The following is a 27,754-nucleotide window of genomic DNA, read 5'->3' as shown; positions in this document are numbered from 1 at the left end:
CACCCTTAAATTTTCCACCAGTTCCCCCGGGGGAGAAATATGACAGATGCACTTTACTTTGGGCTGTTTCCCATTGTTAACTTTATTGCTTTTTAAATATAATTTTACATAGTCATTTCTGATTATTTGAAGTGTTTTGAGTTGCTTTTTTTTTTCCAGTAGTCATTGTCTAGTATGTCCCAGTACTGCTATTATGAAAGAAAATGTACTGTATGATGATGCTTGGGTTGGGGCCTCTGACATTATGGAAGCAGGAGTAGTTGAGGAGATGTAACAGGACATTAGATGTCCTTTTTTGTATTACTTTATTGGAAACTTTGAAACATGAACGGAAAAGTGAACATGTGTATAATTTGTTTTAAAGGTAATTTTGTATAGCTTGAGTAGCAGAAAACTAAAAGTCCCTTAGTGCCATTTTCGAACCTTGACTGATTGCTTCTGGAGGGTCTGGAATTGATCAAACCCACTGTGCGTATGGTACTGCAACTTTTTTTTTCCTAAAATGAAATTGGTTCCATCCTCCTACTCCTGTAGTATTCTTTTAGTCCTTCTAAATCCCATAGCAGTTAATTTTCCCAGGGAGATAAAAAGAGCTAAAACTCTAGTAACCGTTTTATATTCTCTATTGGTTACACAATTTTTTTTTTTTTGTGCAGGAGTAGAGGGAGTAATTTCTCACACTACATTTAATTCACAAGATATTATGATTGATAGTAATGAAAGTAGGTGGTCACATTAGAGTTGTCTAAGATGTTATGTTGCATGTACCATGCTCAAGGCAAGGTCTCCCCCCACCCCCAAACTTAGAAAGTATTCCTTGTCCACTGCAGCTTCTTTTAGGTTTATTGCACTTGACTGTCTTCCCCTCAATTTATGCCATCATGGGATGGGCTCATTTTCTCAGAGAAAATAAGTTATCTTAAGCAGTCTTGGTAATCCATGTGGAAGAGCTGGGATTGTGATGCCTGCAGGTCATAATAAATGAGTGCAGAAGTATTTCTTGTTTTTATGCATTAAGTAGCTTCTGTGAGAGTAAGCATACATGCTTACAGGTGTTGCTGTATGCGAGCATGGGCCCAGATGCTTTGAGTACCTATGCCTGCCCTTGCTAATCAGTTGAATCAATTTATTGTGCTTCTAAGTTTCTGCCAGTGAAACCACTTTTTGAAGAAACTAGATATGTCCCTAATCTGTTCAGTCCTTTTGCCATCCTTCTTATGGGTAACCCTGCAACGTTAGGTTACTGGCTTTAGGTCTGCCTGCAGTAGTTTTATGTTTTTGACTAGTAGTAATGGCATTTTTTAATGGCCATGTATTGTACTCATAATGAAAGTTATTCTGATCTGATTTAGAAGGCAGTCTGTGCCAGCAGAACTAAAATGTTCTAGGTTTTTCAAATATTCCCTGTATGTTGAACATGGCAATACTCTTCATAGAGGTAATCAAGACCCAAGGATTCCATCATGTTGCTTTAAGTCACAGTTATACACTGTAAGATAATAAAGTTATCAAGCTGAATTAACAGTACAAACTGTGAAGCACATGGTGAAATCACAGAGGAGTAGCATGACTGTCACAACCTTACTGAAATGTGGAAACATTTATCTGCAAGGTACGGCCTGTTACCTACCAATCTGTTACGAATTCTGAGCTTTAGTCAGTGATTCCATATGTCTGCTGTGCAGAACAGAAATCAGGTAGAGAGAGATGAGACAGAAAAGTCAAGGTAACATTTCTGTTGTGATCAACAAAGGTGGATTGAAAAGAATCGGGAAATTTGTAAGTGTAAATAAGACTGAGGATTTTAAAGGACACTGGGCACTTCAGTCAGTGTAGAAGTATTGAGAGGAGTAGAGATGTCTGAAGGAGAGGTTTCATGAGAACATCTACCAGAACTGCTGCCAACATTTGTGTCATTACCAGACGAAAGACCAAGTCCGTCTTTGGCTGCAGGTATCAGTAATTTATGTATAACTGGACATCTCTGAAACCTTGAAGATTTGGAAGAGCTTTGAGAAACCTAGTCTTGTATAGTGACAGTACTGATGATGATTGTGATAATGTGTTGAAATATGCATTTTATCATCAATGCAATTTCAGTCTACAATTTTATATATATATATATATATATATATATATGTGTGTGTGTGTGTGTGTTTGCAAACATATGCATATGAAATCAAAATATCTAAATGAAAAGAAAAAATGGTGCAGTTTAAATAATTAAGCATGTTGTTTTAATGACTGAGAATTTTATATTGGTGACTTTGAAAGGGATTAGTGTAACATGAGTACCCATTTAGGAAAGTTATCTGTAGAGATCTAGGGTTTCAGTCTTCTGTTGAACAATCTTAAAAGTAGTTGAGCAGCTGGCAGCACTACATCTTGCATTCATTTCATTTATTTCATAGTAAAGGTTTTACAGTAATGAGGAATGACACAGATTGGCTCTGGGTTGGAAGGAGCTTCCTTGGAGTTTCTTCTCTATCCTGGCTTTTCACATTTGTGGTCCATTCTACTGCCAGCCAATCTGTGGGCTTCCTTTAATGAGCTGTCTTGTAGGTGGAAGGCAAGTGAGCCTCTTGCCTATTCGTCTCTTTTCCCATTAGGCGAGTACTGTTTATCCATACTTTCTCAACACAAGCAGATCAGTGTCATTTAGCAGTTTTGCCCCTTCCTCTTTAAATTGCTGAGGTTTCTCTGCCCCACAGAGGCTTTGAGGATTTGTTGCCCAAAGTCCGTCCTTTGATGCTTTTCGCACTTAGACCCTCCCTAAGTGCTGGGCTGAGGTCCCAGTTCACTGAAAGCCCTGCTGTTGCTCCTGTACAAGGCTTATCCCTCCCAGGCTTCTCCAGACCTCTTGGGGGAGAGGGGGTCATTGAGCCTTGGTGTGATGAGTTCCTAGCTTTTCCTTTGTGTCCCTGTGCTTGAGCCCATGATGAGGCTTCACTTTGCTTGGATGGATGTTGTGGTGCTTCTGGATGGTCATAGAGGAAGGGCTGTAAATTTCTTTTATGGTAGCTGCCCCTTCTGTCCCACTCTCAAAGTTTTCAAAGACCATACAGGAGGCTCTGTTATGGCTGTTCCTTCTTCCATTGCTTAAAAATAGTAACAGCTTCTTGAACTGGGGTGTGCGATGAGTCTCCTGAGTGCTGTTAGGTAGACCTGACATTTTGACTCCCAGACTCTCCTTATATGAAGAGGGAAGAGGTAGTTGATTAGGTTTTTCAGATGTGGAGGCTGCTGTTGCTTGTTAGGTTCCATGTCCCCTAAGTAGTCTAGGACCCTTTGCTTCTGTCCTGTCTCTGCTTCTAGGGGCCAAGATAAGCTGATTATTTAGTGTTTGCCTAAAGTAATATTTCCTGTCTGGCTTTTTTTTACATTTTGGTTTCAACTGACCTTTCTAGTAAAAAAACAGGGTACTGGCCCTTGGTGGCCATTTAAGGGAGGTTGTTCTCCTCTAGCAGGCCTTTTTTTTAGGGGAAAAAGGAGGATGGAACTGTACTAGGTACCGTCCAGATCATGTTTGTAAGACTCAAGATACTGAATGCTATTGACCAGTGTCTGGGTCTTTCTTGGTTCCCTGATGGCTCCTGACCTGTGGCTACGGGTAGTTTGGTGAGGCTACAGCTCGGACTTTTTGATGGAGGACTGCCTTCTATTCACCTAGGAGAACCTTCCCTTCTCCCTTTTTTAAGGCCCATTGAGATTGATATCCAGTCTTTCGTTTTCTATCTGCTAGCCTTCTATGACAGTTCTGCAGTGCTTCAAGTGACCTGGCCTCATTTTGTTAGTATGACTCCTTAGGAGCATGGGTGGTTGGAGAAAATGGCAGTGTGTCCTCTCTCCCACCTCCTGTGGTGGTTCTGGAGATGCCACCATTGATCTTGTATTAAACCTGTGTTCAGATTCCTGGGGTCAGGGCAAACAAGTTGGGGGGAGGCTTGTTCTTCTCTACCAGAGGGCACTTATTCCCTCTCTGTAGTAACAGCCTGAGGTTGTGATTGATCTTGGATTAATCCTCTAACTCCTCTCCTGGGGGGGGGGGCAGTATTTTGCTGCTAATTGAATGTGTCCTTGTGTATTCCATACTACTGAATTTTACTAGAAAGGCTCACCCAGACTCTGCTACACTTTGCTGTGAGGGAAAGGTTAGTTTGCTTTTTATTTGTTGTATTACTTTATTGCCTTTTTTTATTTTGAATACTGTGATTTGTTTTATTTACCTTGTGTTTTACTTGTATTCTGCTTTTAACTGCATATTAAAACTTGAAAAGAGACCACAGCTCTGTCTCTTGAGTCAGGCATAATTTGTTTTCCCCACCCTCATTACTGTAGTGTTGTTTAACACCACTTTCTTTCTAGTTGCCTTCCCCTTATGTTAATTTGACCATATATCTCATTTCCTCTCTGTTTTTACTGGCTTGTGTGAGTAAGCACAAAATTATCATTTTGTGAAATCACTCCCCTTCAACTATTTAAATTTATTGGCCATCCTACTGTATTCCATAGTACCAGAATACAATAGTGACCACCCCCTTTCAGTCTATCTTACTGTTTTAAAAAATAGTGACTCTCTACTAAAATTTAACTTTTTAGACAGGTAAAACTTAAGTTACCTACTTTCACATCTGACTCCTCTAGTGCATACTGCAGTGTTTAGGATTAAACATTTATTTTTCATCTTACCTTTAAGCATCCCTGTGACTAGCACTTGCTTTAAAACCTGCTGGAAAGCACTAGGAAGTCTTAAACTGATACAAGTACTCAACTCTCCTTGTTAATAAGGAGAAATTAATCGTAGGCACTAAACAGCTTATAATTGCAAAGTACCTTGATAAGGTAAGGGAAAACAGTTCTTGTACTTAACAAAAAAAAAAAGCACCAAATCAGGCATGTTCAAGGGTCAGCTTCCGTTGATTTCTCCTGTCCACATGGTGCATCTGGGCATGCTGGGGCAATGCAACAATTGCCTCATGTACACAGACAACCCTCTCTTCCTACCACCCAAAACTACAAAGCAAGAAATGCATTTATATAGCCAAACTGGAAGCAAAGCTCTCTTCACCCAAGATTGTGCTAGACAGTCAAGAGGAGAAGGTTAACACCTGCACTACATCTCAAGCAACACATAGCCCTTCTAAACCCACACCACCAACACCCACACATAGCAACACTAAGCCCACATATGTGGAGGCCCTTAACATTAACCTGCCCAAGCAACAAGGACCTCAGAAGCTGAAACGAAAACAAACACCAATCACAACCAAAGTGTCACATAGCTCACAACACCAGTGTGCCACCCAACAACAGCCCCTAAGGCAAGACAATGTACCCAACACTTTAGTCATAGGTGACTCTATAGTCAGGCACACTGATGTCCCACTCACCAGGCTGAACAAAGAGAAAATTACAGTCAGCTGCTTGTCGGGTGCCAGGATCTGCCACATAACGCATGCACTCAAGTCACTCCACAACAAGAACAGATATGACTCTGTCATTGTCAATGTTGGAGTGAATGACTTGAGATACACCTCCCTGGACTACATGAAAAGAGACATGGGAGAGCTCTCTGATCATGTGGCCCAGGCTGGTATGACCCTAGCCCTGAGTAGCATCCTGCCTTTGCCCAGAATGATACCACAGTATAAGGACAAATTGGCTAAGCTTCTGGTGTCGTTCAAAGGGGAACCAGTATCTGTCTGCCTGGGACGACATGATCGACAGACCACGATGCTGTGGCAGAGATGGTCTGCACCTGTCGCCCCTGGGATTCAGGTTACTGGCTAAGGCTCTTCCCACCTCTGTAGTGCCTTTTTTAGGCAAAGTTCAAAAGACAAAACCACCACCATAACACATACAAGCATGCAAAATCTGAAGGTAATGCTACTCAATGCTAAAAGTCTAAACTTCAAAATGCACTCTTTCGAGGCACTCTTAAAAATGGAGAACATCGATATCTATGCAGTAACTAAGACCTGGTTCAAGGCTCCAGGGAGCACCCCTGCAATACCAGGCTACAACTCTTACCACACTTTTCGGCCACCAAACCAGGACCGAAACACTAAAGGTGGATGAGTGTCCATATACACCAAGGATATTCACAACACCAGGCTAGTTGCCCAACACAATACGTCTGAAATTCTCCAGGTGCAACTAACACTAGGTAAGACTGCAATCCAAATTGTAGCTTGCTACAGATCCCCACCATGCCCCAGGATTCTCACTACACCTTTCTAAACGTATGGGAAAATATTAAGATGCAACCAAACACCCTAATACTGGGTGATTTCAACTACCCTGCCATTAACTGGGAAAACTATTCATGTACCAACACCTTTGCCTAACAATTCTTGGAATTCATAATTTCCAACGCCCTGGATCAACTAATCCTTAGTCCCACCTGGAGCTCCAATATCCTAGACCTGGTCATTACCAAAATGGGAAATCGATGCTCCACACCTATGGTCACCCTCTCGTTTGTCAGATCTGACCATAAGCTAATCACCCTTGACATCCACATCCTACCCCCACCCCCCAGTAAGGAAGCCTTCGTAAAAAAATTCTCCAAAGCCAACTTTATGCTACTCAAGTCAGAAGTGACAAACTTAATGACACCCATGCAGACGGGAACTGAAGTTTCGACTGCTGAATCCTACACTAAGGCACTGTACGAGCACATCCACTCGTGCATGAATCGTGCCATCGCCAATAGAACCAAGACACTCTCCTCCAAAAAAAAGGAAGCCAATCTGGTGGTCCCTTGCCATAAACAAACTACAATAAAAGGAATAAACTGTTGCAGAAAAGAGGAAAATCCCAGGATGCAAAAAAACTCCATTACCAGCCTCAGTAAGAAGCTGAGATCCCTCATAAAATCCTCCAACGCTAGTTACAAAAATAAAATTGCTAAAGATTCCAAAGACAACCACAAGGCATTCTATAGCTATGTCAAGAATCTAAATGGCAATGTTCAGATCTGCTCTGAGCTAGAACAAAATGGCATTAAATATACTGTTCCCAAGGATATTGCCAATATCCTGGCAGATTGATTTGGTGCAAACTTCACCCCCCTCTCACCCCCTAAAGGGCCCATCTCAATACCGAAAGATTGCCAAATTCTGGCAATAATGGCCACACAGGTAAAAACACACTTTCCAAAGCTAAAAATACAGTATCCATGGGACCAGACGACATCCCAGGCTGTGTACTACATGAACTAAAAAATTAACTGGCACCTCACCTAAGTGTCATGTTTAATCATAGCCTCACCTCAGGCTTTGTGCCCACTGAGTGGCGCACAGCTCCAGTTATCCCACTCCACAAGGGGGGATCTCCCTTGGATTCCGGGAACTACTGCCCATCAGTCTGATGAGCCTGATCTGCAAGGCCATGGAATGTATTATCATGGAACTTATAAACAAAGACATTGGCAACCTTCAAACACTGGACCCCACACAGTTTGGGTTCGTGAAGGGATGATCTTGTCTCCTGAACCTGAGTGACTTCTTTGAATCAGTCTCCAGAGCTGTGGGCAAGGGTAAGGTGGTCCACACAGCCTATGTGGACCTTGCCAATGCCTTTGACACCATCCCCCACTCTGGAATCGTAGATAAACTTACTAAGCTGGGCATTAATCCGTACGTCACTCGATGGGTTGCTATCTGGCTTACTGACAGAACCCACACTGTAAAAGTAGCCGACTCCAAATCCAGCTCCTGACAAGTGACAAGTGGAGTACCTCAAGGTTCAGTCCTGGGACCGCTCTTGTTTGGCATTTACTTCACTGAAGTACAGGCCAACACTAAGGGACTCTAGCTAACAAAGTTCGCAGATGACTGCAAACAGGGAGTCATTACTGAATCCCCAAATGATGTGGATATTCTACCAAAGGGCCTTACAGAAACAGATGCTTGGTGCCAGAACCATGGGCTCAAGCTCAATGCAAAGAAATGTATAGGTATCCCCTTTGGGAAAAAACATGTACACGTGAATTACCACAAAGGTGGCAGTACACTAAACACCGAAAGTGTGATAAAAGATGTAGGGACACAGGTGGACAGTGGTCTCCCCTTCGATAACCACATCACCACAACAGTCAGGAAATCCTTCTATGTGGCACACCTCATCACTATGGGCTTTTCATCCAGAAAAAAGGTGGTCATTGTCCCACTGTACTCATCCTTCATTAGACCCATTATAGAATACAACACCCCATTTGGTATGTACCTCTCAAGACATCTGCAACAACTGGAAAGGCCACAGAAATACCTCACTAAAAGAATCACAGACCTAAAGCAGATGCCCTGTGCTGACAGTCTAAAAAAACTCCACCTATACTCTGTCGCATATCGTCTACTCAGAGGTGATCTCTGCTTAACATACAAGGCCATGTCAAACCCAGAGCTGTTGGACATGCTACAATTAAAGAAATCCCAATCCCTCAGAGACCCACTCTCCAGGGATCTAAACCTTGTCATCTCAATGAACAAAACATGCTGGAGTCGTAGGTTCCTGACCCAGAGACTCCCCAGACTCTGGAATAGACTACCCATACATGTCAAGCAGAGCGCCTCTTTGGCCGTTTCAAAAGGAACCTTGATGATTGGATGGGAGATGGGAAATTCACCCCAGGGATCACGTCATAGGATGGGGGATACCATCCCTAAGGGTGCATTCCTCATGCATGTGCTTGTGTACCCCTGTTCACGTGGTACATTTTTTGGTATGCCATTTGAATCAAGTTGGATAGGCTTTTTGTGGTCAGCCTTCATGCTGGACCAGGAATCCTCTTGAAGTTTCTTTCTCATGTGGTTTTGATGTATAGGATTATACCCATTTTTATGACTCATCCGGGGGTGGTTCTTTAGTTAAACTGATACAGTAGTAACATATCTGTTACCTTTAGCATCAAAGAACCCTTTGATGGGTCTGAGATGGACTGTTTTCACCTTTTGTCGATAAGTAGTCTCCTAAGCCGACTTGACTTTGAATTCTCTGCAAGTTGGACAAGCGTATAATAGTATCATGTTTTAGCAATGGGATGGGTGCAAATCCTTGTCTTTGGTTTTGCAGAAAGGTGTTCTCAAATAAAAAGGGGTGAAACAAAAGGCATTAAGGAATAACTGCATATGTAAGTGATGCATGATGTCGCCATGCACATTGTCACAGGCATATGTTTGTCCCAGAGTGAGGGATCTTCTGAGTAAACCTGTAGAATGATTGTCATTGAAAAAGCAATCCACCTTTAGGATCAATTAAGGAGGGTCTTTTCCTATATCAGCTGTTAGCAGAAAGAATGTACCTCTTCTCTGTGCTGTGTACTTTTAATAAGTCGCTATATTTCACCCACTGCAGCACAATCATCTCTCCATAAGGCATAGGTGGTACAAGAGTTCTTATATAGTGCAATCTGTGCAGTTCATTTGTTTTAAATGTTCAGTCTGTTAGTGATCCTGAAAATAGCACTTCTGTTCCCTAATACTAGGGAATAGAAGTTCTATATCAGAACAGTGTTTGGAAGTACAGTCTTGAATTTCAGTTAAAAGATGTTCTTGTACATATTGCAGATTCTACAGTTAGGGATTAATATGTGTGTTATTGTAACTTTGTCCCTTGACTGTACCTTTTCATGTCTGAATTAGTCTTTTAGCCCATTTCATCTGCCAGTGGTTTGTTCTGTGCATACAACAGACTTTGTCCCAAAAAAAATGGTTCCATGGTTAACTCATTACTTAGTTCCTTTCAGCTTCACGCCATCACATCTTTTTCCTTAATATTTGAAAGAGCAACTCTTCTTTTACCATAATGAAGCTTTATTTTCAGATACTAATAGTCTATGGTGTGTGAGAGTGTTTTGTTTTTACTTGATTTGTTGAGGAACTGGTGAATATGATTTTGGTTCCTAGAGTATTAAAGTGGTCTATGTTGGGGTAAATGTGTCAAATATGAAATAAATTTCAGGCTGGACATAATTTTAAGACACTATTTTGGTCTCCCCTTAGAATACTATTCATACTGACTAGAAATAGTTTGGTCAAGATATGAAGAAAATTTGCTGTTTTGATTATGATTTATTAAAAGCCACGTGATCTTTTGCATTGACTTGAGTTGCTACCAACTTAGGCAGAAGGGACCTCAGTTTAATTTTGTATTGAAGGGTGCAGCACCTCAGGAGTGTTACTTGCTGTGTGTTTGTAGCACAGTGTCAGCCCAAGCGTGTGATTTCAGGCACCTGGGGTGGAAAATTAGAGTAACTGATGAAAGCCAGATTTAAAGGACTCAAGAATAGCAAAATAGGGGCCTCCACTGAAAATTGGCTTCATTCCAAGTCGGACTTTCCGAGTTAACAAATATTAAATAAAATAAATAAATAGTATGTATGTCCTGATGTAATAAAATCCTCCTATTTGGCTACAACTGACTCCTGGCACCCTTAGGAAGTGTCACATCTGTATATATAAGCAGCTGCTGAATTCTGGAGAGAAGATGAACTCCCTGATTTTTGGTTCTTGGAAAGGCACCTGAAGTTATGCAGATATTTGCCGGCTGATGACAAAGGACAGAGGAGACTAAAGAAGCAGCTTAGGATGACTTCAGCCTAGAAGTCTCTGCTAGTGCAAGATTCTTTGATGCAGGCCCAGAACACCATATTTTCAAATCTGTCGCCAGTCCATAAAGTGTTGAGAGAAAAATGCAGATCCTGTGGCTGACCTGGGGTGTAGCCAGGATTTTTGAACCGGTACTCCAGTTTCCAAATTGTAGTGGAATTGCAGGCTGGATATTGCATGATTGTGGACAGCTGACCTTTTGAATATAGGAGAAAAAACAACAGCCGGGCAAACTTTGTGGGGAAACACACACACAGACACACGCGCGCACACACACAGACACGCATAGACAAAAGGCAGCTTGCATGAGTAATAGGATAGACGGTAGAACCTGTGATTATGGGTTGAGTAGTGTGAGATTGTTTTGTTTTTACTTGAATCTGTAAGGGACAGGTGAATATTTTGGATCATTCGTCGTTAAGGAGCTTTGCAGTGGTGTATATATGAAGAGAACAGGGAGAGGACACTTAGTCTTCAAATAAAGACAGGAATTTCCAGTTATAAATTACAGTTTTATGATGGTGTTTGATGGGAGGGGGATTATGCTCCAAGAATTGTTAGTATTGTATACAGTAGCAGATTTGCTCAAAAAAGGTGAGGTAAGGGAGCAGAAGGGAATCATGGAAGGTAAATGAGGAAGGGCTATCTGGAGAGACAGCTGCAGGGTGCTAGCTACATCAGTGACACTGAAGAGATAGATGATTTAGTCTGACTTTTTGGTGATTTGTATATATGTGTATAGTTTGATTAAATTCTGCAGTGCTGTGTTTTGCTCATGACTGATTCATCTGGAAGGTACAAGTTAATGTGAATTATCGATCTCTTGGTTCACAACCAAAAAAAACAAACATGCAAGTTGTATTTGGTTGTTTCCCCTCTACACCTACTAGATGAACGCAGCAATGGTGTGACGTGTGAACTTGTCAGTATTTCAGGTTCTGTCATCAGTAAGGTGAATGCTTAGAAATACAACATTAGTCTTTATTGTTACTGAAATATTTAACCAATTACATATTTAATAAGTGGACAAAGGATCATGAAGAGATGGAAAGAAGTTTCAGGTAGTTTTTGCCGAGTTTGATTTTCCAAGGTGACAACATTTTTGCTCTAGTAAATGAAATCCACAAGAATGATGTCATAATTGCTAATTTCCTTTGTGGTCTTCTCAGTGTGAAAGAGATGGTTATAGGTTATACATTAGAAATGATCCAAAAGGAAATGTTTTAGAATGCTGTCCCCAGTGAGAGCAATGACACCTTCCTCATTTTAATCTTACCTGGCTGTCACTAGTATGTGCATTGTCAGCGAATGTGAAGCTGAAATTATCATTACTTAATGGAGCTGGGGCAAAGAACTCCTGCTGATTCAGAAACTTTCACCTAGTGTACTACAGTCTCATTGCAGCACAGGACAGCCACTCACTTTCTATGAAAGCATTGCTGCTGCAGGCAGCTTGCAGCAGAAAAAAGGGGAAACTGACCTTGAGATCTGCAGACAGAACTGTTTTAAATAAGTTAACAAAAAATATGCTTTAGCATACATGGAGTATGCCTGACAGTATCCTTTCCACTGACCTATCTGTGGCCTTTACCAGTCTGTGATCTGATGCTATTTATGCAACCATCTGAGGTGAGTTGTTCTGTGGTACATCAGCTAATAATGTTAGTGTTATTGTAAGCAGTTGTACTGCTTTTGTCAGAGAATATTTTGAAATAGTACAGCTGGTACTATCCTACACAGAAACATCCTCTGAAGATGATCTGCTGGTTCATGCACCGTTTATCCCGTGTGCCTGGTCCTCTCTGAAGATTGGAGAGAAAAAAAAAAAAAATTTTCATCTCATTCCTTCTCTTTGGATGAAAATTATTTTAATGTGAAACAGTGTTTGTCTTCAGCATGGATTCCTAGGGTTTGGTCTGCCTACCTGAAATATATCCTGTCTAGAAACCACTAAATGTACAATTCAATTTTGAGTGACAAACTGACATCTTATCCCCCCTCCCCCCATACTTACTGGATGCAGTACCCTGTATAAGTTAATCTGATATTGTTAATCCTCATACATTCCTTACGTATGGGTATCGGTTCCGACATTGGAACCGAGCCGGCCATCTTTCAAGCTCACGTCAGCTACAAACTCTCGAGCTAAAACTCTTACCCAGAATTTCCCTTTCCCTGTTACCTCAGATTTCGTTTGCCGCATCGCCATTCGGTCGTGTCAAGCTACTTCTCTTGAGCCAAGTACAATTTTTTTCATCATACTAAATTCTAAAACAACCTTTTCTCACAAAAAATAGTTATTAGTTAGTCGCTAAATACGATAAGGTAAGAGAAAAACTATCCTTTCTTGAATCCTTTCAGTTCCTTTCCTCCTCTTTACCGTGAGGTAATTTCTTTTTTACCATCGTTGGTAAACCCCCTTTCCTTTTTACCTTCAGGTAATTCTTGTACCATTGCTGGTATTTTTTCTGTTTTTTCCTTCTTTCTTTCTAACATGGCAAATAAAAAAAGGTAGTCCAGGATTTAAAAGATGTTCAGATTGTGGCCAGAAATTACCTACTTCAGATGCACATTCCCTGTGTGTCTATTGCTTGGGTGTGCCTCATTTAACAGTTGACCCGCCCTGCAGGATTTGTAAGCATTTCTCTAACAGGACATTGATTGAGAGAAAAAATAAATTGATATTGAAGGGGCTACTTAAATCTCCTTTTTCAGAGGCTGTTTCTGGGGTTGGAGTCTTCAACCCCTCCAAGATCCCATAAGAAAAAGAGTGATGAACATATAAAGGCCAAGTGTCTTCCTTCATACCCTGCTGGGGTCTCCCACAAACCGATACTCAAGAAAGCTAAGCTTTCCACTTCGGATTTGACTTCTTCGGCTCCAGCGCTTTCGGTACCTAGACTTTCGGCACAGAGGCCATCGGTGCCATCTGTGACTTCGGCACCGACTAGTGTATCGGTACCGAGGGGCTCCTCGGTTCAGACTTCTTTACTGGCACCAACTGTCCAGTCAATGCAGACTGTTACGATGTTGATGGATATTTTGATGCCTATTGCCTTTTCGGATCTGACAACTTACCCAGCACCAATTCAGTTATCGGCACCGATATTTTCGGTTCCAGCCTTCATGGTGCAGACACCTGTAGTTCAGTCCTTTACAGCCCCATTGTTTTCAGTGCATACCTGCAAGGTGGGCACTGAGCTTGCTCCATCTTTGGATAGACCTGACTCCCCTTCAGCGGTGTCCGTGAAATCCACTAGAAGACTCTCTGAACACGACGTGTTGTGTCTTGTGGATCAAGTGCTTTTGGCCAGAGGTATCCCGCCCTCCAGGACCTATCCTTCCTCGGGAGGTGATCACCCTTTGCCAAAGACCCCTACTTATTCCCCTCCTTCATTGCCTTTGAAGCCCCTTGATGTAGCATAGTCTTCACCCTCTACGGTTCCCTTTATGGACCTCACTAAGGAGCCGCAGTTGCCTTTGTGGCAGGAGTGTTTTGCTATGACCCAGAATGTCAGCTGTGGTGTACGTAATTTGGTGTTTCACTGCCGTCCAGAGAGTCCGAGTTGACAGGCTGAGCCACTTAGGAGACGGGTGACCCCTGTCCTGGACACTCGCCTCTCTTCAGGTGGACCGGCCTTCCAGCTAATGGAGAAGGCTCTGCCATCGACTGGCGATGCTGTGCTATCACTCTGCCCACCCTCCTCTGGACAGCTGTGTACATAAGTCGCTCCTGGCGTACACCGGGCGCAAGGGCTTCAGGATATACTCCCACAGGAAACCCCTTTTGCACCGTCTTCCACAGCTTCTCCTTCTGAGGAAGTTCATCAAAAAAGCTTATGCAAGAGGAAACACATGGACTCCACATAGAAGTCCCTTACTGAAGACACTGACTTTGATGATGGGAAGGGTCCCCTTGTTCACCCTCGAGGTATCCTTTGGTGATGTTCTTGAAATTCTTAAACAGAGAGGTGATTGGCAACCCTCGAACCCGACCTCTGAAGAGTCTGTTCCTGCAGGCCTTTCGCACCCGGCCTCCTACCTCCTGGGTTACTCCACCTGCCAACGAACTGGTGTGCCTCGTCGTGCAGCATGCGTGGAAGGCTCCTGACACTGTTGAGGCCATTCCCCAGAGTCCAGATAAAATTTTATCCCCTCCTGCTAATGACCCCCATTAGTCCAAAGGTCTTCCTGTAGATGCTTTGGTGGTGGCGGCCACAACTATAAAGGACCTGGCGGAAGACTAAAGCCAGACTGTCCATCCGCCCAACAAAGAGTCCCGGGCTCTGGACAGAATACTTTTGCATCAGCGACCTTTGCAATCAGGTCCCTGAACTATATGGCACACTTTACCAGGCTTCAAAGAGATTTACTTTCTGAGCGCTCTGAAACTTTGGCTGGTGCCGTGTCTGATTAGGTCTGTGACAAAGTGGCCTCTCAGCTAGCCACCTTTGAATTAATATCTAACTCCTCCATGCGTCTGATATCTCACGCATCAGAAGGAGCAGCTAGAGCGGCAAGTTGAGGCATTGTTCTGAGATAACATGCCTGGATGCGCTTGTGTAATTTCACGGAACCTTTCAAGGCTTCCTTTCTCAACGCTCCCATCAAAGTCTCTTCACTGTTTGGACCCAAGGTTAGAAGCACACTGGCCAGATGTGAACAGGATGGTAAGACCCTTCCTGCTGTGGATGTCCATTATTCTTACCCTCAACAGGCTTTCTCCAGAAACCAGATGAGTGGGAAGATATGGTACAAAAAGCCTCTGGGTCCTTTCCGTGACACACAAGCCGATTTCTCCCCTAGAGGCAGAGGGGGAAACTCACAGGGAAGACTCCTTTTTCGGGGCAGAGGGCGTCCGCGTAACCAGGGTTTCAGGGACTTTTTCTCTGGCCAATCCTACCAGCGCTCCTGAAGAGTGGCCCAACTGCTTTCCTTTGGAAGTGGTTGGGGGTCGTTTCTCTTTGTACCCTTCTGCCTGGCTAACCATCACCACCATTTCTTGGATACAAAGGATAATAACCAGAGGTTATCATATTCCCTTCGATCTTTGTCCTGCTCCCCCAACAAACTTACCCGACGTTCCACCCAGTCAAAGGGAAGAAGCAGCATTGGTAGAATTCTGTGCTCTGGAATAGCAGCTCTGCAGTTCTTTGTGTCCAAAATAACCCCTATGAATTCTGTCGACTGAGATGGGGTGAGATTGGATTTTTGCCAGTTTATGGTTATGCCTAGCCTTTGTGCAGAAAGGAGAGAGTATGCCAGGGCTTCTTCCAGTAGATGTCTGATGGGGGTGGAAATGAGCCAGTTGTCTAGGTATGGAAACACCTGGAATCCTTGAAGTCACAAGTGAGCTGTGACGACTGCCATGCACTTTGTGAACACTCTGGGGGCTATAGAGAGTCCGAAGGGCAGTACTCTGAATGGTAGTGACTGGCTCCCTCATGGATGCGTAGAAATCTTCTTGATGGCCTGTCCACTTTTATGTGGTAGTATGCATCTTGAAGATCTATCGAGCACATCCAATCATCTTTTTCCAAAAGCGGGAGGATAGACTGTATCGTGACCATCCGGAATTTTTGTACTCTCACAAACTTGTTCAATACACTGAGATCCAAAATTGGTCTCCAGTCCCCAGTTTTCTTTGGCACCAAAAATAGTCTTGAGTAGAATCCGGATCCTATCTGGTCTGTTTCTTAGCAGCTTTTCTATCTCTAGTGCTGCTGCTTCCCTTTGACTGGGTGGAACGTCGGGAAGGTTTTTTGAAGGGACACGAGAAATATCGAAGGGGATATGATAACCTCTGGTTATAGTCATTTGTACCCAAGAATCGGTGGTGATGGTTAGCCAGGCAGAAGGGTACAAGGAGAAACGACCCCCAACCACCTCCAGAGGAAAGGAGTTGGGCCGCTCTTCAGGAGCGCTGGTAGGATTGGCCAGGGAAAGAGTCCCTGGAACCCTGGTTATGCAGACCCCCTCTGCCCCAAAAGGAGCGTCTTCCCTGCGAGTTTCCCCCTCTGCCTCTAGGGGGGGAACTTGGCCTGTGTGTCACGGAAAGGACCCTAAGATTTCTTGAACCATATCTTCCCACTCATTTGGTTTCGGGAAAAAGCACATTGAGGGGAAGAATAATGGACACCTACGGCAGAAAGGGTCTTACTGTCCTGTTCATATCTGGCCAGTGTGCTTTTAACTTTGGGTCCAAGCAACGAAGAGGCCTCAATGGGAGCGTTAAGAAAGGAAGCCTTAAAGGGTTCAGCAAAATTGCACAAAAGCATCCAGGTGTGTTGTCTCAAGACCACAGCTGAACCCGCTACTCCTTCTGATGTGTGAGATATCAGTCGCATAGAGGAGTTAGATATTGACTCAGTGGTGGCCAGCTGAGAGGCCACTTTGTCACGGACCTCATCAGACACGGCACCAGCCAGTGTTTCAGAGAGCTTAGAAATCAGATCCCTTTGAAGCCTGGTAAAGTGTGCCATATAATTCAGGGACTTCATAGTAAAGATCGCTGATGCAAAGGTGTGCTTCCCTATCCTGTTCAGGGCCCGGGACTCTTTGTTAGGCGGATGGACAGTCTGGCTTTCTTCTTCTGCCAGATCCTTTTTTGTTGCGGCCGCCACCACCAAAGCATCCACAGGAAGACTTTTTGACCAATGGGGATCCGTAGCAGGAGGGGACAAAATATTATCTGGCCTCCTGGGAATAGCTTTGATGGTGTCAGGAGCTTTCCAAGCACGCTGCATGATGAGCCGGACAAGTTCATCGGCAGGTGGAGTAACCCAGGAAGTAGGGGGCCGGGCGCAAAAGGCCTGCAGGAACACAGATTCCTCAGAGGTCGGATTAGAGGACTGCCAGTCACCTCTCTGATGTTCATCATGTTACCCTGCTGCAGTCATCACACTTGGGTTATCCTGTCATCAGGCGGTCCCGCAGTCGGACGGAATTCCAAAGTCTTGGTCCGGCGTCAATTGCTGTCGCTTCTTCCCTGACGTCAGTGCGCCAGGGGTATAAATAGTGCATCCGACGCCATTTTCTCCAGTCTTTCTTGCCGCGCGGTGCCCGAAGCAGAAACAGTTCGCAAGTGCCGGTCGGCCGACTCCTGAGATTTTCGAAGTCGAATTTCAGATCCGAAGTCTTCAATAAAGCTAAGTACCCCGTTGGGGAAACTTTTCTTGCCTCAGACCGATGTCAGAAAAAGTTAACAATTGTATTTCTTGTGGGTAGCAAATACCTCATAAGGATTTTCATTCTTACTGCATACCTTGCTTAGGCCCAGACCACGACGTCACTGGTTGTCATTTTTGTGCTAGGTTTAATAAGTGTACTATAAAAAGACGTTTTGATTTCGCACGACACTACGGTAGAAAATTTAACTACACTATGCCATCGGAGCAACCGACTACCAGCGTGCACAAAAAACACAAGGATAAGGACAGGCAGCCTAGACCCAAGCCAGACTCCGAGGCCTCAGCTGGTCCGTTCTCCAGTTCACCGGTCTTCAGTGAGGCTCCGACGCAGCCCCTGACTACTGCAGATCTGGAACCCGAGACCGCTTCGGAACTTTTGGTGGAAAGTACTAGGCCGACGCAGCCATTTTGTTTAGCCCCTTCCGACGACACTGCTGAAAAAGATGTTGTTGCTGCAGAAACACCTTCGGTTTCTGAAGGCGTCTTCAGACCGACGACGCTCACCATAAAAACGTATCCTAAGACTCCTATTAAACCTAAAAAGACTGCACTTCAGTCTCCAGTTCAAGGCCCCATGCCTAAGAAACAGATGCTCAAAATGGCTGAAGATTTGATCTCTTTAATCAGGGGTTCCCAACCCCCACCCGACAAAAGGCCTAGACAAGAGGAAGAATATGCCTCCTCTGAACAAGTGTCTATTTCCTCAGGCTCCTCTGAGGACCAAGATTACTCCTTCTCCCCTTATGAAGATTCTGATGCTGAGGATTCTATTCCCTCAGCTTCTCCTCCTGAAGACTACTCCTTTGGGGAAACTTTACACACTATGAGGGAACATTTTCACTGGGAAGGTCAGGACTACTCTGACTCAAAGAAAAGGCTCAGAGAGTTTCTTTTACTCCCCCAGCACAGACCACTTGCCATCCCCCCAGTTTTAGACATTGTGGATGATGTTTACTTAGAATCCAGTTTGAACCCAGATTCTCTGCCTCCTGCTCCGGCCAAACCTGACAGATACTATAGAGTGCCTGATTCCCACAAATTTCTTTATAAAAGTCCTGTTGCTGATCCAGAGACCATCTCCCAGGGTCCCAAAGGGGCTAACGCTTCTATGGCTAAAAATCCTGTACCCTCTGAAAGGGACTCCAGAGCACTAGGCAGGTGGGGGGAAAAGGTTTACACCTCAGCCACTCTAGCTATGAGGGCACTAAATTGCCAATTCCACATGCTAAAATATCAGCAATTTCTAATGTCTCAGTTAAAACAAAAAATGAGCACACTCCCGTAACAGTCTGAATTGAAAGAAATGCAGGATCTGTTGCACGCAACTGAACAGGTGGGCAAACATACTTTACAATGTGGGTTTGATTCTTTGGAGGCTTCCTGCAGAGCAGCTGTCACTGGGTCTGTTATACGTAGGCATGCTTGGTTAAAGGAACAAACTCTGCCTGATCATGTTAAAGAAAAGCTTTTAGATGCTCCCTTACAGCAGGATGTTCTTTTTGGAGTTAAAGCAGGAGGACAACCACAAGCCCAGTACAAACCTCGCCAATGGGGCACTGCAACACAGAAGGGAGGAGAAGACAGGTCCCAAACTACCAGGAGGCAAACTCAATGACTTGCACCTCATCTGGCCAAGCAACACTCTCTTGGCAGCCCCCTTGGGAGGAAAACTCGTACTTTTTTCAAACAACTGGCACATTGTCACAAAGGACAAATGGGTCCTAGACATAATTTCACGAGGATACAGATTCCATTTTCACACCTTGCCAATGAAAAGAGGAATGCCAAACCTGCAACAAAATCAATGGGCAGAGGCACAAAAACAAATTACAGCTCTCATGGACATGAGAGCCATTCAACTGGTACCTACTCGAGAGCAAGGCCAAGGATTTTACTCAAGACTCTTTCTAGTTCCCAGAAAGGACAATGCCTGGAGACCAATTCTGGACCTTTCAATTCTAAACACCTTCTTACAAGTACCCAAATTCAAGATGCTAACACTACAGCAGCTTCTTCCCATGTTGGGCAAGAAAGCATGGCTAGTAACGTTGGACCTCAAGGAGGCATACCTGCATGTCCCTATCAGACAAAGTTGCAGAAGATACCTCCGTTTCATTGCAGGTTCAACCCATTACCAATTCTCTGCACTGCCCTTTGGCTTATCTACTGCGCCCAGGGTCTTCACAAAATGCCTGGCACCAGTAATTGCATACTGCAGACAAAGAGGAATTCAAATATACCCATACCTGGACGACTGCCTCATCCAAGCAGAAAGCAAGGACATCCTCTTACAACATCTGGCTTTTGTAAAACATCTTCTAAGTTGCCTGGGGTACAGAAAGAAATCAAAACTAGTACCCTCACAAAATATGACATTCCTGGGTGCCAGCTTGAATCCAATGGCCCAGAAGGCTTATCTGACGCCAGACAAACAACTACAACTGACTCAATATTTCAAAACAATGGCAACAAAGGCCCAACTACCTGCAAGAAAAATTCTGCAGGCCTTGGGCTTCATGGCATCTTGCATACTACTAATACCATTTGCAAAGCTGCATATGAGAAAATTACAGTGGTACCTAAAAAGCGTATGGTCTCAACACAGCCACAGCTTGGACACAATGATATCTCTCATTCCCTGCCTACAACAGGAGTTTCTATGGTAGTCACAGGCATGTCACCTCAACAAGGGTCACCCTTTCACCTTGCCCCCAGCCAGGCAAACTATGACAACAGATGCATCGGACTACATCTGGGGGGCACACATGGCAGGACAGTGCGTTCAAGGCGTATGGACTGCAAGTCAAAGGAATCTGCACATCAATCAAAAAGAGATGCTAGCTGTACATAATGCTCTGACAGCCTTCAAGAATCTGTTACATCCAGGACAACTTACAATAAGGACGGACAACACCACAGTAATGTGGTACATAAACAAACAGGGGGGTACACACTCCTATCCCCTATGCAGGCAAGCAATGACCTTGTGGAACACAGCTCTGGCTTACCAAGTTCAGTTACAAGCTCAATTCCTGCCAGGAAAAAAGAACACATTGGCAGACGACCTCAGCAGAAACATCATGGATCCTGAGTGGAAACTGGATCCACATGTATTTGCAATGATAACTCAAAAATGGGGCCTTCCAGACATAGACCTGTTTGCCAGTCCTCAAAACTATTAACTAACAAAATTTTGTACAAGGACACTTCACCATCAAGCTTGGAAAGTGGACGCACTCTCATTCAGTTGGAAAAACCTGACAGTATATGCCTTCCCTCCATTGCCTCTCCTCACAAAGGTGCTTCTGAAAGTCAGAAAGGAGAGACCACGACTGATACTCATAGCCCCAGACTGGCCACGCCAGCACTGGTACCCACTATTGAGGAATATAGCCCAGGGCCCACCTTGGATTTTACCACAAATTGCCCATTTGCTCACACAGCAAAACAATCAGATTCTTCACAGCAAGCTCAAAACCTTAAATCTGGCTGCATGGCAAATCACCTAAGCATCCAGCCAGCTCCTCTTTCCCAAGCAGTTATGGATGTTATTCTGGAAGCTAGAAGGCCCAGCACCAGGAAGGCCTATTCGGACAAATGGAAAAGGTTTTGTGCCTGGAACCAAGCTAAAGGCCAAAACACACTTCAGCCTCACATGCCTCAGATTCTACAGTATTTAACTGAGATGTTACACAAAGGACTTTCTTTTTCTTCCATTAAAATCGATGCATCAGCTATTTCAGCCCACTACAACACGGATCCACCCTTATTTTCGCATCCACTTCTAAGGCAGTTCCTCAGAGGGGCAAAAAACATTAGGCCCCCCAGGAGAGCACATACACCAACATGGGACCTCAATTTTGTTCTGGAAAAACTTACGCTACCTCCCTTTGAACCAGCCTTTTCTGCAGATCTACAGTTCCTATCATGGAAGACTGCCCTGCTGCTAGCAATAACTTCAGCTAGAAGAGTCTCAGAGCTGCAGGCACTAATGGCAGTGGAACCTTTCCTCATTTTCCATCAAGACAGAGTTTCTCTACGATCTAATCCTTCCTTCATGCCTAAGGTGGTTTCCAGTGTGGCTTTAAATCAAACCATCCACTTACCCACCTTCTTCCCAAATCCACAGAACAAAGGAGAAAGACTTCTGCATTCCTTGGACATTCACAGGCAACTTTGTTACTACTTGGATAAAACTAAGGCTTTCAGAAAATCTGACCAGCTATTTGTATCCTATGCTACAGCTTCACAAGGGAAGGCTATATCAAAACAAATCATTTCCAAATGGATAGGACATTGCATTCGTTTTTGCTATACCCATCATGGAAAACCAGTTCCTGCTACCATTAGGCCCCACTCTACCAGGGCAACAGCTACATCTACAGCCTTCCTCAGGGGGGTTCCAACCAAGGAGATTTTGGAAGCTGCAACTTGGAGTTCAGTACACACCTTTACCAAACACGATCACTTACCACTTTACTCTAAGACTAGGGCTGGCTTCGCCACTGCAGTTCTGTAGGGCCTTCTAGCTCCCTCTATAACTCCTCCACCCATCCTTAGCTTTGGGATTCTACCCAAGTGTGGTGACTGCAGCAGGGTAACACGATGAACATAGTACAGTTTTGTACCTACCATAAATGTAGATGCTCGAGTGTACACCCTGCTGCAGTCCAGGTTACCCTCCCTCCATCTCCTCTGATCTAACTGGCTAAATCTCTACAATGCCTTCCTGATGTATTTGCTTATAGCTGGAGGGATTTTGTGTTTGTGCAAAAATTACTTGATTTGGTACTAATTACTGACCACCTTTTTGGGGGCACCTGACATCTGGGGAAAGAAAAACTGAAGAAAATGGCGTTTGATGTACTATTTATACCCCTGGCGCACTGATGTCAGGGAAGAAGGTGACGGCAACCGACGCCGGACCAATACTTTGGAATTCCGGCCGACTGCGGGACCGCCTGACAACAGGATAACCCAAGTGTGATGACTGCAGCAGGGTGTACACTCAAACATCTACATTTATGGTAGGTACAAAACTGTACTTTTCAGGATTTCGAGGATATCACCAAAAGATACCTCAGAGGGTGACAGAGGGGATTCTTCCCCCTCATCAAAATCTGTGTCTTCAGTGAGGGACTCCTCTGTGGAGTCCATGTGCTTCCTCTTACATGAACTTTTCTGGTGGACTTCCTCAGCGGGAGAAGCTGGGGAAGACACCGGAAAAGGGGTTTCCTGTGGGAATATGTCCTGAGGCCCTTGCAGCCAGTGTGACTTGTGAAACCAGTGTACCAGAGGAGGGCGAAGGGATAGACAGTCCAGTATCGCCAGCAACAGCGAAAGCCTTCTCCATCAAGTTGGAAGGCTGGTCCACCTGAAGAGGAGTGAATGTCCAGGACAGGGGTCACCCCTCCCCTAAGTGGCTCAGCCTGCCGACCCGGAGTCCCCGAAATGCTGTGGAGTAGCAAATTATGCGTGTCACAACTGACATCCTGGGTTGTAGCAAAACTTTCCTGCCACAAAGGCAACTGCGGTTCCTTAGTGAGAGCCATAAAGGGAACCGCAGAAGGGGGAAGACTGTGCTATATCCATGGACTTCAAAGGCACCAAAGAAGTCATCAGTGCCGAGGTCACGGTCTGCACCGACACAGGGATCGGTGCCGAAGTAGTTGTTGGTACAGAAGCTGGAACCGACAAAACTGGAGTCAACAATAAAGGCGTCGGTTTTGAGAAAAATGTCGGAGCCGACGTGGTCAAGGTCTGCGCTGACTGAGCTGTCGGTGCCGATACAATAGTAATAGTCTGAATCAAGGAGCCCCTCTGTGCCGATATAGTGAAGGATGCAGGAGAAGACTGAGCCGAGATCATTAATGGAGCCGAAGGCCTCGGTGCCGAAGGTCTAGGCACCAAAAGCACTGGGGCTGACTGAGTGAGCTCTGGAGCCAAAACTTTAGCCTTTTTGGGTTTTGGTTGGCGGGAGTCCCCAGCCGGGGACAAAGGCAAAGATTTAGCCTTGGTAGGAGCATCCAAAATTTTCTTATAGATGCTAGGAAGGGTTGAGGCCTCCGACCCAGAAATAGACTCTGAAAAGGGAGATGTCCCTTCAGCAACAACTTGTTTTTATTTTCTAACAAAGTTCTATTAGAAAAATTTTCACAGATAGTACAGGGCGGGTCAACAGATAAGTGGGATGCCCCCAAACAATAAATGCACAAAGAGTGTGCATCAGATGTAGGTAATTTGTGTCCACAATCAGAACACCATTTAAACCCTGGACTACCTTTCTTATCTGCCATGATAGAAAAAGTAGATAGTAGAAAAAGATACCAGCAATGGTACAAAAGAATACCTGAAGGTATGAAAAAAGGAAAGATTACCAACGATGGTAAGGGGAGAAATACCTTGCGGTAAAAAAGTAGAGAAAAGAGAAGAAAAACTCAAGAAAATATGGTCGCTAGATGCGATAGGGTAAGAGACAATGAAAAAGAAACTTTTCTGACAGAAAAGGTAATATAAATGACTATTTGACAACAAATAACTATACTTAGCTCAAGAGAAGCAGCTTGACACGACCGAATGGCAACATGGCAAATGAAATCTGAGGTAACAGGGAGAGGGGGGTTATGGTTAAGAGTTTAGCTCGAGAGTTTGAAGCTGACGCGAGCTTGGAAAATGGCCGGCTCTGTTCCGAGATCGGAACCGATACCCATGCGTAAGAAATGAACGAGGATTAACAATATCAGATGCAATGTTTCTAGATTTTTGCATCTGTACAGAGCACTAGCATAGCTCCTTGCAAATGTGCTGAATTTATACCAGCCCTGGAAATAAAGAAAACTGACTACTGATCCATGTGGCCAATAAAGCGACTACACTTACAGCCCATTTGTGTGCTTCACAAGAGATAGACCAGATAAATGCCTACTGCCAGTAGATGAATAATTCCAGTCCTCTGTAATGTAAAAGCACAGTAAAAAAAGTGTGTCCGGAGTGAAATCCTACCACAAACTTGAAGATACAGATATAGCAGTGTACTTTAAAAAGTTTATAAAAGTGTGATTGTTCAATAAAAGTGCTTCGCTTTGTATAAGTGGCCAAGAGCCACTCAATTGTGCAGAATTTATAAAGACACTAAAAACAAGGTAAGCTGATTAATAAGCCCCTCCAGTCAATAAAACTATATGCATGAATCTCTAGTGTGTTTCCCCAACCTATACAGACCAGGCTGCCACTCTCTGCCACAGAATGGACAATCCACTGTACTCTTAATGTAAAAACACAAAAAAGTACTGGCTATAGTGTAAAAACATACTACTTTATCTAATGGCTGGCCAGATAATGAATTCAGAGCAAGTAAATCAGTAGAACAGAGAATGAGTTGGCAAAATGAGCACATGGAAAGACACATAAATATAATATTTAAACAGCAGTGTAGAAAAGGAGGAGCTTATAAAGCTCAGTTTACAGTGAGGGTGGTCAGTTTAAATTCACCAAGTGTAAAAAACAGATCAAGGAGTGGAAGGGAAGTGGGAATGGGAGAGTTGCTGGGAAAAATAGCTAGCAGGAAGTCACCAACAGTGCTTATAGTTTTTGCAGGTCTTGAGTCTTATCCGAAAACCAAAGGACCCAGAAATTATCTGTGTATTTAAGTATCACTCAAGAAAAGTCATTGACAGGCTTGCTAGGAGAGGGTGAATATAGCATATGGGTTTGCAGTCACAGCAGCTAATTGTGTGACCTTTAACATATGCTACTCTAAGGCATTAAGACCAGGTCATGAATACTCCATAGCTTTTTTTTTCAAACTTTTTTATTATCAGAGAAAATATAGTGTGCCTTTGATTGTATTGGATGTTTCTGTCCCCGGCTGTCACTAACAAGAGATGTATGTGGTTAACAAATCAGCTTTATCCTGAAGATATTGAGCAGGCCGTACTGAATATAATCATTCAGAAGGGTGTCGATTTATAATCAGTTGATGATTTGCTAGTACGCTAGAGAGGAGAAGAAGAAAATAGAGAGAGAGTGGTCTTCAGTGTCCCATTATCTAATTATGGTGTGTCCATCCTCCATTACTGAAGGACTAAGGTTGCAGGCATTAGGACCACTTGGCATGCCAAACTTTCCCAGGCTGGTAAGAACCTTCCAGTTCCCAGAATGCAGCATGCCAGCTCCGCCTCTCTGGATCTGAGGTAGTTATCTGAGATGCACTATTCAGTATTTGTCAAGCATCAAGATCATCTCAACAAAGGCTGAGAAATGAAATCTGGGCTGTTATGGAGAACAGACATACTCCTACAGAACTACCATTATGGTTAAGTGCATAGCTTTGGTATAAGATAAAAGTGGATCCATGTTCCATAACCTATAGGACTGTGACTCAAGCTCTTCTACTCTGCAAACCCTAAGCCATAATCCTGTTGATTTCATTTGCCCCAAAAAAAGATCTTGACTTAGAGACCAAAGCAATTTATATATCTCCTGTTGTCAGTTTTCATTCTGTCCTCAAATGATGGGTTCAGTTCCAATCCTCAGATCTGACTCGGCTGTTAATAAAGCTTGTGGTAACCAAGAAGCTGTCAAGCTTATTCCTTACCCATAATGCAAAAATCCTAAGCTACCTTAGATCTCGTTTGCTGCTTTTCACAAAAAGAAGTGGTCAGCCTAGTTCTCGAGATTTCACAGATAAGTGATAGTTTTTTTCAATTGATAATCTTCTAAATCCTTACATTTGCTTATATTTCTCATCCCTTACCCTCCTGTATCATATGTTTTGTCAATTACCATAGTTGATTTCTTCTTTCCTTTTTTTCCTTTATCTTTTGTACAGATTTGTCTATGTAATTCTTGAATTACCATAGTTGGCAATTTTCTTTTTATCTTTTTTTTACCTTTCTACACTCTCGTGTAGCCCTTTTTTTTTTTTTACCATCGCTGGTATTTTCTTCCAGTCTTCTCTCTTTTTAGACAAAAAAAGTCAACTTTTTCTTATTCATAGCTGCTAGTGTAATGGCAAAAAAAAGCCCCTCTGGGTTTAAAAAGTGTGTCTAGTGTGGACACAAGCTACCTCTGCCAGATGCCCCCACACTGTGTTTATTGCCTAGGGCCACAACATCTGCAGGAGGATTGTCTGATCTGCTATAATTTCAATCCTAGGGCTCTAGTAGAGAGTAAAAATAAACTTCTCTTAAAAGGACTGTTACCATCCTCTTTTGGAGAAGTTTTATCTGCTGCTCAATCCCCCAAAATTAAACTAAAGAAATAGTCTTAGTATCTGAAGCCTTCCACCTCATCTTCCCCAGTTTTGGAGTCGTCTAGAAAAAGGCCCAAGTTGGATCTGAAAAGATCGCAAAGTTCTTCACCCTCTGATCTGAGGAAGAAAAAAGCAATGGATCCAACTATCTCTGCTACAACAAAAAAGTTATCAGATCCAACTGGCTCAAGTCCCTACAGTTCTTCCCAGGAAAATATATTCACCTTCTATTGATCCTGTGGCTTCTAGGGTGCCTGCAACCTTTTTGGAACGATACCAATCCAAGTCCCCCCTCTCTTGCCTCCACTTGATCATCCAGAAGTCTGATGGAGGAAGATGCGGAATGAATGATAGAGAAGTTCCTCTCTGCACAGATCAGGTCAGGAGGCCCATCCGTCAAGCACACCCCCCACTTTAAGCTCTTCTTGTCATCCCTTCAGTTGCTTCAAAGTCCCTGGATCTCAGCTTTCCGAGTCCATCTGGCTCAGATCCAAGGATGCTTACTCTGAGGGCTGCGGTTCAGATTTCTTCATATCCAGATGATTTGACTCTGAAGTCATTGGAGCCGTCTCTGCACCTTGCAGCTTCAGCACTGGATTACTCAGCTCCGACTTGCTCTTTGGGGAGATTACATTTGGAGTAGGGGAGGACAGCGGTCCAAAAGCTTACCTTCTTGGTCTTCGCTCTCTCTGGGGAGATTG

General features: G+C 43.8%; 1 protein-coding gene across 1 annotated transcript in view; it reads left to right on the top strand.

Annotated features, from left to right (window-relative positions):
* The window catches only part of LOC122797056 (proteasome subunit alpha type-7-like), a 691,044-nt gene that overhangs the window by 595,407 nt on the left and 67,883 nt on the right, over nucleotides 1-27,754 (top strand). The window contains exon 3 of the mRNA XM_044065832.1: nucleotides 657-722. Within this exon, the coding sequence (XP_043921767.1) occupies nucleotides 657-722 (66 nt within the window). The remainder of the gene's footprint in view (nucleotides 1-656; nucleotides 723-27,754) is intronic.

This window comes from Protopterus annectens, chromosome 3.part0 (assembly GCF_019279795.1).
Source record: "Protopterus annectens isolate FY-2018-M chromosome 3.part0, PAN1.0, whole genome shotgun sequence".
Taxonomy (NCBI): domain Eukaryota; kingdom Metazoa; phylum Chordata; order Ceratodontiformes; family Protopteridae; genus Protopterus; species Protopterus annectens.
Note: the sequence above shows the minus strand (reverse complement) of the source record. Positions and strands in the feature narration are given on the sequence as shown.